Source organism: Hypanus sabinus, chromosome 11, assembly GCF_030144855.1.
Source record: "Hypanus sabinus isolate sHypSab1 chromosome 11, sHypSab1.hap1, whole genome shotgun sequence".
NCBI lineage: Eukaryota > Metazoa > Chordata > Chondrichthyes > Myliobatiformes > Dasyatidae > Hypanus > Hypanus sabinus.
The window spans coordinates 104151368-104169545 of NC_082716.1; the positions used below are offsets into that span (position 1 = coordinate 104151368).

The following is an 18178-nucleotide window of genomic DNA, read 5'->3' on the forward strand; positions in this document are numbered from 1 at the left end:
TTTAATAATCTTTGAATATTAAAATGTGAGTACCTATTTTTAATAAATCCTGTTTGATCGTTTGAGATAACATTAGGCAAGATACTCTCAAGCCTAGTTGCTAGAATCTTAGAGAGGATGTTAAAATCTACATTTAGTAAAGAAATAGGTCTATAGGATACACATTCCAGTGGGTCTTTCCCTTTTTTTGTAATCAATGAAATTAGTGCTTCATAAAAAGTTTTAGGAAGGTTCCCAGAAGATGTAGAATCAGTGAAAGCTTGATGAAGATGTGGTATAAGCGTTTTGTGAATTTACATTTAGGGAATTCTTCTCTCCTCCCTCTCTCTTTATATAATCTGCCTAAGACTCTTGCATAGTGCCGTATATCGGAACATACAAGGAGTGTTTGATGCCTCTGATCCTGTACTCACTGGAGTTTAGAAGAATTGGGGGGATCTCATTGAAAGGCCTCAATAGAGTGTATGTTTCCTATAGTGGGGGATAGGGGGTAGGACCAGAGGACATAGCCTCAGAGAAGAGTTCAAAGTAAATTTTATTATCAAAGAACAAGTATGTCACCATTTACAACCTTGAGATACATTTTCCTGCGGGCAGTAAGCCCATGGTAAAATAACCATAGCAAGGATCAGTGAAGAACTGCCCAACGAGGGTGTTCATCCAGTGAGCAAAAGAAAACAGACAGAAAGAAAGTAATAACAATTAATAAATCAGCAATAAATATCAAGACCATGAGGTGAAGACTCCTTGGCAGTGAGTCCATTGGTTGTGGGACCAGTTCAGGGATAGGGCAAGTGAAGTTGCCTTTGCCTTTGGTTCAGGAGCCTGATGGTTGTGGGGTAATAACTGTTCCTGAACCTGGTGGTGTGGGACCTGAGGCTCATTGTGGTGAGTGAAGTTATCCACACTGGTTCAGGAGCCTGATGGTTGTGGGGTAATAACTGTTCCTGAACCTGGTGGTGTGGGACCTGAGGCTCATTGTGGTGAGTGAAGTTATCCACACTGTTTCAGGAGCCTGATGGTTGTGGGGTAATAACTGTTCCCGACCCTGGTGATGTGGGAACTGAGGCTCATTGTGGTGAGTGAAGTTATCCACACTGTTTCAGGAGCCAGATGGTTGTGGGGTAATAACTGTTCCTGAACCTGGTGGTGTGGGATCTGAGGCTCATTGTGGTGAGTGAAGTTATCCACACTGGTTCAGGAGCCTGATGGTTGTGGGGTAATAACTGTTCCTGAACCTGGTGGTGTGGGACCTGAGGCTCATTGTGGTGAGTGAAGTTATCCACACTGGTTCAGGAGCCTGATGGTTGTGGGGTAGTAACTGTTCCTGAACCTGGTGGTGTGAGACCTGAGGCTGATTGTGGTGAGTGAAGTTATCCACACTGGTTCAGGAGCCTGATGGTTGTGGGGTAATAACTGTTCCTGAACGTGATGGTGTGGGATCTGAGGCTCATTGTGGTGAGTGAAGTTATCCACACTGGTTCAGGAGCCTGATGGTTGAGGGGTGATAACTGTTCCTGAACCTGGTGGTGTGGGACCTGAGGCTCATTGTGGTGAGTGAAGTTATCCACACTGTTTCAGGAGCCAGATGGTTGTGGGGTAATAACTGTTCCTGAACCTGGTGGTGTGGGATCTGAGGCTCATTGTGGTGAGTGAAGTTATCCACACTGGTTCAGGAGCCTGATGGTTGTGGGGTAATAACTGTTCCTGAACCTGGTGGTGTGGGACCTGAGGCTCATTGTGGTGAGTGAAGTTATCCACACTGGTTCAGGAGCCTGATGGTTGTGGGGTAGTAACTGTTCCTGAACCTGGTGGTGTGGAACCTGAGGCTCATTGTGGTGAGTGAAGTTATCCACACTGGTTCAGGAGCCTGATGGTTGTGGGGTTATAACTGTTCCTGAACCTGGTGGTGTGGGACCTGAGGCTGATTGTGGTGAGTGAAGTTATCCACACTGGTTCAGGAGCCTGATGGTTGTGGGGTAATAACTGTTCCTGAACCTGGTGGTGTGGGACCTGAGGCTCCTGTACCTCCTTCCCGATGGCAGCAACAGGATAACAGCATGGCCTGCGTGGTGAAGGTTCCTGATGATGGGTGCTGCTTTCCTGCGACACTGCTTCGTGTAGATGTGCTCAATGGTTGGAAGGGCATTACCCGTGATGGACTGCGTCGTATCTGTTACCTTTTGTAGGGCTTCCCGTTCAAGGGCATTGGTGTTTCCATACCAGGCCATGATGCAGTCAGTCAATCTACTCTCCACTGTGCATCTACAGAGTTTTAAACGTCATGCCAAATCTCAGCAAATCCCTAAGGAAGTAGAGATGCTGCCCTGCTTTGTCATTGGAATAACACTTGGGAATTTAAAGTTGCTGACCCACTCCAGAGGTGCCCCTTTGGAAGAGAGAGAGTGGTGAATCTGCCACAGATGACTGTAGAAGCCAAGTCATTGGGTAGAGTCAAAGCTGATGTAGATAGGTTCTTGATTAGTCAGGACATCGAAAGGTACAGAGAGAAGGCAGGGGAATGGTGTTGAGAGGGATGATAATCAGCCAGGATGGAATGACCTAATTCTGCTCCTTCTGACGCCTGCACCTTCTTGGGTGATGGGGGCTCAGTTCCTGTCTGCTGCTTTGAACTGACCCTGGATCGATTACTTCGCTCAAGGCGCTTTATGAATGCAGGAGCTTGTTGTCATCATCGCAAGGCGGAACATTCCAGTAGGTTTGATGTTGAGCCACTGCCCATCATTTCCTCGGGTGGCTACTTGGATCCAGTCCTGCCCTTGTCCTGGCTCAGCTGACGTGTGGAGGTCGAAGGGGACCAGTAAGCCCATCGACACCATGCTGGGCACCTGAGGGTTAATGGCCTCATCCGTCAAACTGAGCTCCCCAACCGCTCATTCAGCGCATCTGCTCGAAGCTTACTGCCTTTTAAGGAACATTCTGCTGCTGTGTGTTTGACTCCTTGCCAGGGCACTTTGACACAGTTCAATAATGCACAGTGGAGCATATCCTGACTGGCTGTGTCATGGACTGGTATGGAAACACCAACGTCCAGGAACAGAGCAGTGGTAGGTACGGCCCAGTCCAACGCAGGCAAAGCCCCCTCCACCATTAATCACGTCTACATGGAGCGCTGACAGGAGAAAGCAGCACCCATCATCAGAGACCCCCCACATTCTAGGCCATGCTCTCCTTTCGGTGCTTCCATTGGGCAGGAGGTCCCACACCACCAGGTTCAGGAACAGTTATTACAACCCCACAACCGTCAGACTACTGAACCAGTGTGGATAACTTCACTCACCACAATGAGCCTCAGGTCCCACACCACCAGGTTCAGGAACAGTTATCACCCCTCAACCATCAGGCTCCTGAACCAGTGTGGATAACTTCACTCACCACAATGAGCCTCAGGTCCCACACCACCAGGTTCAGGAACAGTTATTACCCCACAACCATCAGGCTCCTGAACCAGTGTGGATTACTTCACTCACCACAATGAGTCTCAGCTCCCACACTACCTGGTTCAGGAACAGTTATTACCCCACAACCATCAGGCTCCTGAACCGGTGTGGATAACTTCACTCACCACAATGAGCCTCAGGACCCACACTACCAGGTTGAGGAACAGTTATTACCCCACAACCATCAGGCTCCTGAACCGGTGTGGATAACTTCGCTCAGCACAATGAGCCTCAGGTCCCACACCACCAGGTTCAGGAACAGTTATTACCCCACAACCATCAGGCTCCTGAACCAGTGTGGATAACTTCACTCACCACAATGAGCCTCAGGACCCACACCACCAGGTTCAGGAACAGTTATTACCCCACAACCATCAGGCTCCTGAACCGGTGTGGATAACTTCGCTCACCACAATGAGCCTCAGGTCCCACACCACCAGGTTCGGGAACAGTTATCACCCCACAACCATCAGGCTCCTGAACCAGTGTGGGTAACTTCACTCACCACAATGAGCCTCAGGTCCCACACCACCAGGTTCAGGAACAGTTATTACCCCACAACCATCAGGCTCCTGAACCGGTGTGGATAACTTCGCTCACCACAACTCTGAATTGATTCCACAATCGACGGACTCACTTTCAAGGATTTCGCAACTCAAATTCTCAGTGTTGTTTATTTAATATTTTAAAATATGGTCTTATTTTTCACATTGGTTGTTTGTCAGTCTTTGTTGTTTACATATTTTCATAAATTCTGTTGTATTTCTTTACTTTCCTGCAAGAAAAGGAATCTGCGGGTTGTATGTGGTGTGTATTGTGACAGTGAAATCGGTTTGAACTCTGAGCGAAGAGGGAGAGGTTCCTGGACACAGCTGAGTGTGGCTGCCTGGGACTCAGATTCTTCACTCTGGAGCTCTGCGGGCAGCCTCCTGAGCCGTCTCCAGACCAGGATGTAGCTGAGGAAAGACCGGAAGGATCTGTGTTTCCATAGTGCTCTTTGCATCTCCGTCAACACATTTCACAGCTGCCACGGGGTGCGGAGCCACTCAGTATTGACCCCTGACCTCAGCATAACCTAGTCTGAGTTGAGTTGTTCTCCGCTCTTGGCAATTGCTAATGTTTCATCGCCATGTGGGAAGACATTGACAGCGCGCTGTTGATTGTGATGTGTCCTCCAAATGCTTGGCCTTTATATACGTATCAGTCGGCTGATTGGATATCACGTCAGAAACTCCATTGTGATGTGGGGAGGAAATCTCGTGGCTGTGTGGCAAATTTCTTGCACCGTGATCTGGAATTTTGCCCGCATCAGCTCATAAATAGGATCAAGGTCTACACGTCTGTTTGCAGAATTGTTCACAGAAAACCCACTCGTCTAGGAATTGCCCTGCACGTTGCGTGTTCGCTTGCACCATGACTTTTCACTGAGTTTCCGAATTGACGTCCAATCCCATCTTCCGAGTAATTGCCAATAACCTGGTCTGCTCAGTGCTGCCCCACAAATCACACAGCACTGTCTGTGTGGAGTTTGCGTGTTCTGCCTGTGATCACGTTGGTTTTCCTCCCCCCCAAGTGACCCACTTTCCTTCCCACATCTCGGAGACTTGTGGTTTAGCTACTGTAGAATGCCCCTGGTGGGTAGGTGAAGGGTTGAATCAGTGGGGGCAGGTGGTGGTGGAAAGTGTGCAGATTCGGATGCTGGACAGGTTATTAGGAATGAGACACGAGATTCTATAGATGCTGGAAATCCAGAGCGACACACACAAACCGGGCAATAGGATGAAGAATGATGTTGGGTCTCGTCCCGAATCAGGAACTGTTTATTCCTCTCCACAGGTGCTGCCTGACCTGCTGAGCATTTTGCGTGTGTGACTCTGGACTCTTCAGCATCTTCTGTACACCATTTCCAAATAACATCGCCGTGCTGGCCAGTCACATAAGATCATTACAGTTCAAAGTAGATTTTATTATCAGAGTGTAGTATATGTCACCACATACAACCCTGAGATTCATTTTCCTGTGGGCATACTCAGTGAATCTGTAGAATAGTAACTCGAGGATCAGTGAAAGATCAACCAGAGTGCGGAAGACAACAAACTGTGCAAATGCAAATATAAATAAGACACAGGAGCAGAATCAGGCTATTCAGCCCATCGAGTCTGCTCTGCCATTCCATCATGACTGATTTACTATCCCTCTCAACCCCGTTCTCCTGCATCCACCCCACAAGCCTGACTAGTCAAGAACCTATCAAAACCACCACTTTCAATAAAGCATGTGGTTCATAAGTTTCTAAACCTCAGCAACACACAAAAATTGGTGGAGGAACTGAACAGGTCAGGCAGCATTTCTAGAGGGGAATAAACCGTCTTGGGCTAAGACCTACTTTAGGAAGCCTTGCCTAGCCAACCTGCATCCCAGAACATCCACCCAATGTGACGGGCTCTGGGGGCTCTCCAGGTTTGCTCGGTCTCTGAACTCCGGGGCAGACCCCGTCCTGTGCATGGCTCCCTCTGAAACATTCCTCCTTGCGTTCCAGGTTACGATTACCCAGCCGTTCTGCAGTGGTTTGCTGAGCGAGTAGACCGCATCATTCTCCTCTTCGACGCCCACAAGCTGGAGATCTCGGATGAGTTCTCGGAGGCAATCCGGGCTCTGAAGGGCAATGAGGACAAGATCCGGGTGGTGCTGAACAAGGCCGACCAAGTGGACACCCAGCAGCTGATGAGGGTCTACGGGGCTCTCATGTGGTCCCTCGGTAAGGTCATCAACACCCCCGAGGTCCTCCGGGTCTACATCGGCTCCTTCTGGTCCGAGCCACTCCTCATTTCTGACAACCGGAAGCTCTTTGAGCTGGAGGAACAGGACCTCTTCCAGGATCTCCAGAACCTGCCTAGGAACGCGGCCCTGAGGAAGCTCAATGATCTGGTGAAGAGGGCAAGGCTTGTGAGGGTAAGTTACTGTGACCCAGGCCTGGAGGGGAGGAGGGAGGGCCTGAGGCAGGGTCACACTGTGGGAGGGGTGGTACTGAGGGAGGGTCACTGTGGGAGGGGTGGTACCGAGGGAGTGTCACGCTGTTGGAGGGGTGGTACTGAGGGAGAGTCACACTGTGGGAGGGGTGGTAGTGAGGGAGGGTCACACTGTTGGAGGGGTGGTTGTGAGGGAGGGTCACACTGTGGGAGGGGTGGTACCGAGGGAGGGTCACACTGTTGTAGGGGTGGAAGTGAGGGAGGCTCACACTGTGGGAGGGGTGGTACTGAGGGAGAGTCACGCTGTTGGAGGGGTGGTAGTGAGGGAGGGGTGGTACTGAGGGAGGGTCACACTGGGAGGGGTGGTACAGAGGGAGGGTCACACTGTGGGGGGATGGTAGTGAGGGAGGGTCACACTGTGGAGGGGTGGTACCGAAGGAGGGTCACACTGCGGGAGGATGGTAGTGAGGGAGGGTCACACTGTGGAGGGGTGGTACTGAGGGAGGGTCACACTGTGGGAGGGGTGGTAGTGAGTGAGGGTCACACAGTGGGAGGGGTGGTACTGAGGGAGGGTCACACTGTGGGAGGGGTGGTACTGAGGGAGGGGTGGTAGTGAGGGAGAGTCACACAGTGGGAGGGGTGGTACTGAGGGAGGGTAGTGAGGGAGGGTCACACTGTGGAGGGGTGGTAGTAAGGGAGGGTCACACTGCGGGGGGATGGTAGTGAGGGTCACACAGTGGGAGGGGTGGTAATGAGGGAGGGGTGGTAGTGAGGGAGGGTCACACTGAGGGAGGGTCACACTGTGGAGGGGTGGTACCGAAGGAGGGTCACACTGCAGGGGGATGGTAGTGAGGGAGGGTCACACTGTGGGAGGGGTGGTAGTGAGGGAGGGTCACACAGTGGGAGGGGTGGTACTGAGGGAGGGGTGGTAGTGAGGGAGGGTCACACTGTGGGTGGTAGTGAGGGAGGGTCACACTGTGGGAGGGGTGGTACTGAGGGAGGGGTGGTAATGAGGGAGAGTCACAGTGGGAGGGGTGGTACTGAGGGAGGGGTGGTAGTGAGGGAGAGTCACACTGTGGAGGGGTGGTAGTAAGGGAGGGTCACACTGTGGGAGGGGTGGTACTGAGGGAGGGTCACACTGTGGAGGGGTGGTACTGAGGGAGGGGTGGTACTGTGGGAGGGTCACACTGTGGGAGCTCTCTCTCCTAAAGTTGAAAGGTTGCTGCAAAATCGCAAAGAGTGATCTTGGAGACAGCAGGGGACTTTGGGAGTGTGGAATATCATCTCGGCAGCAGACTGAAGCAGTTTCCTTTCCTGGAAGGATCCTGTTTGGTGAAGGTTTTTTTGGTGCTGAGCAGTGGGTTGCCAGATTTTGAGTCTAATGGATTTATTCTGATTGTAATAATGGAAAACCCCACCTGTTGGAAGTTCCTAGCCCTGGGCAACTGGGTGAGGACTTTGGAGCAGTCAGAGAAACACTGGCTCGGGGAGGTGGCACCATTGTGTGCAGTGGCATGGGTGGTGTGAGGTTTTTAACACCGCACGGACTTCCCTTTCCCCTCCAGTCCCGTCTCTGAACTGTTTCTCTTTGACTGTGTGCTGGTGTTCCCCTGGGTGTGGACTGTGCAGTATCCCAGCGGCAGTGTTTGAATCTTCAGTTCGAACTGCTTCATGACGGGTGCAACTCCCAGATGTCCACGCCACTGTCATATGTGGAGGCCGCGGGGTTGGGAGTTACGGCTGACGAAGAGGACCACCCGTTCAAGTTGCTGACTTTAAAGAACACTGTACAGTGTACCGTTCCTACTTCAGTCGGTAACTACCCGAAACTCGTACTCTTCACAGACATCCACAGAACAAGAAACCTGATGCACCATCAATAACTCTCTGAGACGTGAGGCGAGATATAGGCTTTTATTGGCTGGAAGAAAGAACAAGCAGCAAATGACCACCACACTGCATCCTGGAGACTGAGGCCGGGGCGGAGTCCCCAATCGCCTTTATACCGGGGTCCGTGGGAGGAGCCACAGGAGCCGTCAGCTGGGGGGGGTGTGTCCAGACAGGTATATGTAGTTTCACCACACTGTGCCTACTTCAATCGGCTGACTCCATGTGGCCGGTTGCGATCTCGAACCACCGCCTGGTGTGGGTGGAGCTGAATGTGCTGCCCGCACGGGTGGGGTCCGCGTACCGCCATTTCAACAAAAGGCTGCTGGAGGACGGCCGGTTCCGGGTTTGTGCTGGCTCAAGTGGTTCCACTTTTCTCTCTCTCGACCAAGAGACAGTGTTTGTCAGGGTGGACCTTTCTGGGGCTTTACAAACGCTTGGCCCCAGGCCGGACTGCAGTGGAGGGCCTAGTTAAGGTCATTGGGTCCTTGTGCTGTGGGAGGGGGGATCCCCCTGTCAGGGCAGTTGTGCTCGGTTTGCGAGGAGCTACCCTTCTGCCTTCTCCATAAGAGGTTAACGGGTTTGCTTCTATGCAAACCAGACACGGAGATCGTCCTGTCGACGTACGCCGATGACATCCTCCTCATCATCACCGACCCGGATGACTTCCGGAGGATGTGAGACTGCCAGCGGATCTTCTCGGCTGCGTCCTCCACAAGGGTCTACTGGGAGAAGTGTGCGGGCCTCGGTGGGTCAGAGGCAGGTGGATCCCTACTGGAGGGGTTGAGGCCATTTGCGTGGAACACCACACACCTCCTCTACTTGGGGGTCTACCTGAGCTCGACGGGGGAGGCCTGGCTGGTGAACTGGCAGGATTTGGAGATGAAGATCTCTGCCCGGCTGGGACACTCGTCAGGCCTCCTTCATGAGGTCTCGTATCGGGGAGGGCATTAGTGATAAATCAGCTGGTCACCCCCTTGGTGTGGTACTGGCTGACCGCATTGGTCCCACCACGGTGGTTGTATCCAGGATTCAGAGGAGGCTGGTGGACGACTTCTGGGGCAACAGGAGGGACTGGGTCTCTGCAGCAGTCCTGAGTGTTCCGATCGCAGAGGGTGGTCAGTCCTGGTGTGTGTTGCACCCAGCTGGGGCTCTCTGCCTCAGGACCCTGCAGAGATACCGGTCCTGTGAACACCCTCCGAGGCTGGTGATGCACTGTTTCCGTAGGAGGTTACGCAGTTTCCAGCGGACGGCATCGGCCAAGCCACTTGGAGGGAGCTGCCTCGCTTTTACCAGGCCTCAGGAGACCACGTGGGAGAGGGTCCTACGTAACGAGAGCCGTCTCACGGGGATGCCACCATACCGTTCCATGACCCTCTGAAGCCTTTCTTGTCCAGGCCGCTCCTGCTCAACCTTCGCTTCCTCACCTCCGTCTGCCGACCGGACTCACCTTGACGGTCTGTGTCAGTGGAGGAGGTCCCCAGTGGAAATCTCTTTATGCAGGGGCCCCTCCCCTGTACATCGGGGATCTGGGGAGGAAGGCGTTGCATCGGACGGTACCATACAACAGGTTTTTGAGCATGTTCACCGACACCCCGTCCAGCTGTCCATTCTGTGGCCGGGCGGAGTCAGTGTACCAGGTGTTTACGGAGTGTGAGAGGTTGCAGCCCCTGTCTGAGTTTCTGAAGGGGCTGCTGCTCAGCTTCTGGTTGCACTTCAGCCCTGCGCTCCTCATCTATGGGCACCCAGTACGGAACGGGGCAGATCGCGAGGAGGATTTCCTGGTGGGCTTACCCCTGGGCCTGGACAAGATGGACATTCACGGGTCTGGGTGCTGGAAAGTGGAGGGTGCTGTCCGGTCCGACTGCCTGCTCCTTTTCTGAGGATACGATCGTGCCCGGCTGTCCTTGGAGAGGGCGCGTGGGTACGGTGGAGGATTTCTGGGAATGATGGCCCCCCCCCCCCGCAAAGGAATTGATTGTTTTATAGACAACAGTGATCTATTTTAATTTGGATTTGTTCACTGTCTTGTAAATACCGAATGATTCTATTTTGTGCATTTTTGTGTAAATAACCTGTATAGTTTGTAAAAGAAGGGCAGGACAGAGGGAGGTACTGAGGTACGGTGTGATGCTGCCTCAATGCCATCCACCTATCAACTAGCGACGCAGAGCACCTGCTTCCCCTCCACCTCCCAGCCCTCTCCTGTTTTCCGTGACACATGGACTGCGTGGACGCGGCCATAAATAGTGAGGATGCTGCCTACAGCGGGTTCTCCACTGGGCCAACACAAACATATCTTTATCACGATAAGGGCATGTTTATTTGTGCTGAACAGTGGGATCTGTCTCGCAGTATCTGATGCATTATTGTTTTAATCCTCTGGAACCCTCTCAGATGAGGAGATACTGGTTAGGTATTACTCTCCAAGACACAATCAGCAGCAAGCAATGGCACATCCCGATGTTTGGATAAGGTTGAGACAAGATTCTAAGCAACTCCTGCTGAAATCTTGTTTATTCAGCTTGAACGGTGTTACCAAGGGAATCGTGCTTATGGGTTCCTTTTAAAAATAGTTTTCAAGGAACTTGGATGAAATTTGATATCCTTTTCCATTTTCAACCCACCCAACCTAAATCGGTAGGTCGGTGCAGGCATGCCCACTCAAGGCTCCTCCATCTTTCAGTTAATGACTGTTCGTGAAGACACCCCAAGGAAGGGGCTTGTAGGATCTGTTCACCCAGTGTTTACACATCTTTCATGTCACTTGCCAATGATAATAAACCTGATTCTGATCTTCGAATGCACACACTGACACTCTCAGTTCTCTCTCTCTGTACGCCTCTCACGGAATATTTTACTCTCTTTCTACCCCCCTGTATATGTCTGTCATTTCGCTGTCTGTACCTACAGCTCTTCCTGTATCACTCCATTTCTCTTTATCTCCCTCTATCTCTCTGCCTGTCCTTTTCTGTCTTAGTGTCATAGAACACTACAGCACAGAAACAGGCCTTTTGATCCATCAAGTTGGTGCCGAACTCTTATCCTGCCTGCTCCCATCGAACTGCACCCGGACCCCTCTCTTCCACGTACCGATCCAAACTTCTCTCAAATACTGAAATCAAATCTGCACCCACCACTTCTGCTATCAGCTCATTTCCTCTTATCTATCTCACTATTTATCTATCTAAATTACCATCTATCTTGCTATCAATCTGTCATCTACCCACCTACTTGTTAATTTCCCTCCCTCCATCTCTTTACTCTCTCTTTTCCCCCTCCCTATCTCTCTCCATCTACCTCTCTCTCTACCCTTTCTTTCCCCTCTCTCCCTCTCATCTCCACTTCTCTCCCCCTTTCCCCTCTCTTTCTCTCTTCCCCTTCCCCCTCTCCCTCCCCCTCCCCGCTTTCTTTCCCTCTCACTCTCCATCCTTCTTTCTATTTACCTACTACAGGAAGGAGGTGGAAGCCATAGAAAGGGTGCAGAGGAGATTTACAAGGATGTTGCCTGGATTGGGAAGCATGCCTTATGAGAATAGGTTGAGTGAACTTGGCCTTTTCTCCTTGGAGCGACAGAGGGTGAGAGGTGACCTGATAGAGGTGTATAAGATGATGAGAGGCATTGATCATGTGGATAGTCAGAGGCTTTTCCCCAGGGCTGAAATGACTAGCATGAGAGAGCACAGTTTTAAGGTGCTTGGAAGTAGGTACAGAGGAGATGTCAGGGGTAAGTTTTTTACGCAGGGAGTGGTGAGGGCGTGGAATGGGCTGCCGGTGACGGTGGTGGTGGAAGCGGATACGAGAGGGTCTTGTAAGAGACTCCTGGATGGATACATGGAGCTTAGAAAAATAGAGGGTTATGGGTAAGCCTAGGTAGTTCTAAGGTAAGGACATGTTCAGCACAGCTTTGTGGGTGAAGGGCCTGTATTGTGCTGTAGGTTTTCTGCATTTCTATGTTTCTATCTCTCTTTCCCCTCTCTCTTTTCCTCTCTCTACCTCTCTCACTTTCACGTCTTCGTTTTGTCTTTACTTTAGCAAAAATGCGCAAAGATGTTGTGGCGTAATGACGTAGGCCATTTACTTACTTTTACATGTAAGTTATATGATATAACCCATAACAAGTTATAACAAACTCAAACAGTATTCTTATAATATTACTCAAATATCACTGAAATATTAAATATACTACGCTCCCTGCTTAGCTATAAACTCCATCTCAATATAGAAGCATTGCAACTTATGAATGGACAGACAGACAGACAGACACACACACTTGCACACACATATCCACAACCTAGTAAATTTTAAATTGTCTCATTCAGTCACAAAGTTTTAATCGCTATGGAGGATTTCTTACTTTTCTGGTTTTTCCTGATGTGGAGCGGAGGGGTGTTGTGGGAATGAGGGGGTGTGGTAACTCTGCTTGGCGGGAAGGACTAATGGTCATGTAGTAATCCCATGTTCTGGAGCTTCCTCCGTGGTGGTTGTAGGAGTTGACTGTGGGTCTGCAGGAAGTGGTTCTGACAGCTCTGGCCACCTTTCTTCTGGAAGTGTTGGCATCCCGAACAGTGCACAGCAAGCCACTCGATCTGCTGATCCAACCCAGGCCATCCAACAAAGCTTCAAGCCAATGCTTCCATTTTGACCACACCTAGATGACCAGTAACTCCTCCAACGCTTTAGCTCTCAGTTTGGATGGTACAACAACTCTCAATCCCCACATAGGGCAGCCCTGATCAAGGGCAAGTTCATCCTGGTGCTGGTAAAAATGGGAAACTGAAGTTTCTGAGGCACATTCCAGCCATTTGGGTGGCCACGTAGCCCTGAGAGAGAGTGGGCTCCTCTCTGGTTCCCCCTTGGATCACCTCCACTGTAATAGTGAGACTTTGGATTCACATTAGGGAGAATACATCATGAAGAATCTCCATTTCTGTACATTTTTCAGGTATTTCCTTTCCCCAGGGTGAACAGGACAATCCATCAGCATCTCCATGATTAGTTCTCCTCTTGATTTCAATCTTGTAGTTGTGTCCTAGAAACGGAGCCCATCTCTGCAGTCTCACTGGACAGCCTTCTGTGGGCTGAAAGTGGACACCAGTGATTGACGATCAGTAACGAGGGTAAACTCTCTCTCTCTCATACAAGTACTGGTTGAAATATTTTACTCCCCAAACCAGACTCAAGGCCTCTCTGTCATTCTGTGTGTGATTCTCTGCAGCAGTAAGGGAATATTATTGAAATAGTGTGAGGCATTCATTTCCATCACTCACAACAAGTGACATGCCTGCACCTACACCATAAAGTGAGACTTCACCTGCAAGCTTCACTGGACGATGTAAATCGGAATGTGTGAGTATAGTGTCTAACATCCCATTTCCTTTTCTTTTGGAAAGCCACCTCACACTGCTGTGTCCATTGTCATGATCTGTGGTACTGAGTTCAAGGGGTGGAACACAGTAGCCAGGCTGTATTAGACAAATCCTAAAAGGAATCGCAGCTGTGACATGTCCTTTGGCCTTGGGGCATCCACCACTGCTTGAATTTTCTCAGCAACCTTGTGCGTCAATGGTGTGACCACAGTAAGTGATGCTTGGTTTGAAGAATTCACACTTGTTGCATCGTGCTCTTAGCCCATATTGTCTTGAGGTTTTGGAGATGTTTGTTGTCATCTTTACCAGTAACAATAATGTCATCCGGGTAACAGGTGCCTGCTCCATAGCTTTCTGCCAGAGTGCAGGTACTGATGCTACTCCAGAAATAAGCCTATTATAGCGATAAAACCCTCTGTGAGTATTTATGATGGGAAATATTTTGGATTCTTCTTCCATCTCCATCATTAGGTAGTCCTCAGCTAAGTCCACTTAGCTGAAGTGTTTCTCTCCAGAAGGATTTACCAAGATATCCTCTATCCTGGGCAGAGGGCATAGATCTACTTTCATCACTGGGCTGATGGTGGCCTTAAGGTCACCACAGATCCTAACCAACCAATTTTGGCCACTGGAATCAGTAGTGTTGCCCACGGGCTCCACTCAACCTCGGAAAAAATTCCTTCAACTTCCATGTTATCCAGCTCACTGGCTGCTTTATCACGGATGGTATAAAGGACGCTGTTGTGGCACCTTTCTTAATTAGCTTTCAGTTGACTCTATTGTAGAGGATGTGGCATGCAAACGGTGGATGGATCTCCAATCAAGTTGTAGTTGTCTCAGCCAATCACACCCCCATAATGCTGGCCCTCCTGTTTTTACCACATACAAGCCCAATGGCTGTTGTATTTCACTGTCATTCCTGCATTAGATATCTTTTCTCCAGTATAAGTTCTTAGCTGGATATCTGCAGGCTTCAGTTCAGTATCAGAAATGCTGTTCTAACTCATTTTGTGAATGACTGAAACTACTGGGCCAGTATGCAATTCCATTTTAATTAATTTACCATTCACTTCTGGTGTAAACCATATTACTTGTCCCCTCTTAGTTTTCACACTGTAAATCTCAAGTCTACTCAGTCCTGTGCCAATCTCATCATTTTCCGATTTTTCAGCAAAAGCATGCAGAATAGTGCTCTTTTTGAAACTGCAACTTGATATGTTTTTTAATCTTTTTCTCCTCCCTGGGCAGTCTGCTTATTTTTGTCTGTCTGACATGCTCTTTGTATGTGTCCTACTTTGCATAAGTTTTGCCCTTAAACCTGCATTGGTAACATAATTTGTTCAGCCAGGCAGCCTCCACTAGATACTACACTTTCATTCTTGACCACAACTCAATCGTGTCTTTGTCTGCTGTTTCCATTGATACAGCTGTTTCAACTGCTGAATTATATGTGAATTATGCTTCAGTTAGGAGTGTACCTTAATGCTATCTTGTAAGATTCCACAAACTAACCAATCTCTCAGTGTACCATTAAGCCCATCACTGAACTGACAATGCTCAGACAACTTCTTCATTTCAACCATGTATGCTGAAATTGACTCCCCTTCCTTTTGTTTCTGCTTATGAAACCTAAAGCATTCTGCGATCATCAATGGTCTGGTTAAATAATGTTCCTGCATTACTTTCAGAATATCAACAAAGCTCATTTCGGCTGGTTTGGTTGGAGCAGTTAAACTTCTAAGTTGTAAGCTCTTCCATTTCTTGCACTCAGCAAAGCTGGAATTTGCTTCTCATTGGCTATATCATTTACTTCAAAATACTGCTCAATTATCAGTGCTCAGTTATCTTCTTGTGCAATTGCACACATCTATCTTTCTGATGTAGCGAGACGTTTCTGCTTTTTTTTTAAGATCAATGAGTATTATCATCCAATACTGTCTATGAATCCATGAATTTGTTTTCTGCCTTTTTTTAAAAATTGGACTATGTCTGTCCCTTTGTGAAGAGAGCATATTGCACAGCTTTTCTAACTCCACCATTCTTTTTAACTTGAAAGTCTCGCTGCATTTCAGCATGTCGGTAGTCATCTTGGGTTTGTTAAAAACTTCCTCGTTGCCACTGTTATGTTTTGTAACTTCAAAACATAAAACTAATCAAATGCACAGAGCTGGGAATAATGTGCCTAACATTGTTTTTACTTTAAAGGAGGCGCATGCGTATGAGATGGTAGCTTGATGACGTATGCAGTTTACGTATTTTTACATGGAACCCATAATGAATTACTTAAACAAATGAGAATGCTTAAACAAACAATATATTTACCAAAGTGCCAGAGTATTACATACACCACATCGCTGAGACTCTGAGCATAGCAGAATGCAGCCTGCACAAGGTACATTGCTAACAAACAGGGTGAGGGTGGGGTGAAGTTGTAGAGACACTGGAGAGTGAGATAAAGAATTTGAAAGTCAATGCTGTGCTTAACTGGAGAGTTAGTGGGGTTTGGTCAGTAATGGTCAGTGGGCACAGGGGTGATGGGTGACGTGAGATTTCAGATGCTGGAATCTACTGCAGGACCTCAGTGGTCCGAGCAGCGTCTCTGGGGGACTGTCGGTGTGCTTCAGCTCAAGACCCTAAATCTGGACTCGGTGTACGTGGGGTGGGAGGAACACCGTTTCCTCGGTGGGTTTTTGACCATTTTGACCCATTTTCTGGCTGGATTGGACCACAAGTCATAGGAGCAGAATTAGGCCATTTGGCCCAGTGTATCTGCTCTGCCATTCCATCATGGTTGATCTATTATCCCTCTCAGCCCCATTCTCCTGCCTTCTCTGCCTGTAACCTTTGACACCCTTACTAATCAAGAACCTATCAACCTCCAGTTTAAATATACCCATTGACTTGGCCTCCATGGTCACCTGTGGCAATGAATTCCACAGATTCGCCACAGTCTGGCCAAATAAATTCCTCCTCGTCTCTGTTCTAAAGGGATGAGGGTGTGCCCTCTGGCCCTAGACTCTCCCACTGTAAGTAACATCCACTCTGTCTAGGCCTTTCAATGTTCAGTTGGTTTCATTGAGCTTCTCCTCCTCAAAAAAGTGTTTCACACCGGTCCACAGGATGCTGGAAACATCCCACGGCAGTGTGACACTGACCTGCCGACCAATTGCTTACCCACACTGTGATCCGAAGCTCAACCGTTGTCGGTTTATCTTCTCATTTAGAACAGAAGAGTTTATGGCCATTTGTTGGCTTTTGCTTCCTGCACTTTGAGAAGAATTTAGGAATCCCAGCAAGGTGTGGGAAGGGTTGGTGCCCAGGATGGGGAACCTCAGTTCTGTGATGTTCTTCAACGGTGGGCAACAGAGAAATTCAACAGAAGTGTTTCACCTCATCAGAACAAAGAAAAGCTGTTCCTTTGTCGAAAGGGCAAGATAGAGCCAGCGACCAAGGCGCCTTATGGCAGCATCGTGCAGACCGTTTACAAACCTACTTCTTCTCCTTCTTCTTTTAAACATAATTCAACAGAAAATCTGTGTTCAATTGTAGCCCATAATTTACATTTTGATAATGTGCTTTTGGACCGACAGAGTGATCTGGCACTTTTGCTGTCTTTGAGGAAATTTGGCAGGGTTGAGAGCAAGACTGGGAAGGCAGTGTGTGGCCTCTGTGAGCCCATGATCATCTGTCTCCCTCTCACCCCTCTCCGCCTTTCTCGCTCTCCCTCAGGTTACCCCTCTCTTTCCTCTTCTCTCTTCCTTTCTCTGTCTTTCTCTCTCCCTCTTGCCCCCTCCCTCTCACTCTCTCTACCTCACACTCCCCCTCCCTCCCTCTACCCTGTCTCTCCCTTACTTTACCCCTCTCTCCCCTTCTTCTCTCTCCCTTTCTCTGTCTTTCTCTCTCCCTCTTGCCCCTCTCCCTCTCCCTCTCTCTACCTCACACTCCCCCTCCCTCCATCACTCTCCCCCTCCTCTCTCTCTCCTCCCTCCCCTCTCTCCCTTTCTCCTTCTCTCCCCCTCTACCTCTCACTCATTGCTGCTGGAAGAAGATGCTCAGCATCTTTGCTCAGCATGGTTCACGTTATGATGTGTTTCTGGTTACTCTCTTTTTTGTTGCTATTTTGTGTGATTTTGATCGGGGTGGACTGCAGCCAATGGATGATACAGCGCTAAACTAGACTGTTTCAATGATTCTGTGGTTTGATCTTTAATATCCTGTGTGTTATGCGCTCATTTTGTTCCATTTGTGTGATTTTTTTTTTTGCATGTTGGATGTTTGATTTTTTCCTTTGAATGGGTTCCATGGTATTTTTTTTGTGGCTGTCTGTGGGAGAATGAATCTCAGGGTTGTTGACTTTGATAGTAAATGTACTTTGAATCTTTGAACTAGAGGGAAGTCGAGCCTGAGAGTGATTGGTTAGTGTGCTGGATAGAAACGAGAGTGCTGTGTAGAGCCAATGTGGAATTATACCAAAGAGGAATTATCTTAGACT

At 49.0% G+C, this 18178-nt stretch overlaps 1 protein-coding gene across 1 annotated transcript in view; it reads left to right on the plus strand.

The window, feature by feature from the left end:
- LOC132402238 (EH domain-containing protein 2-like) overlaps window positions 1–18178 on the plus strand; it is a 66812-nt gene that overhangs the window by 29367 nt on the left and 19267 nt on the right. The window contains exon 3 of the mRNA XM_059985005.1: window positions 6001–6413. Coding sequence (XP_059840988.1) covers window positions 6001–6413 — 413 coding nt within the window. The remainder of the gene's footprint in view (window positions 1–6000; window positions 6414–18178) is intronic.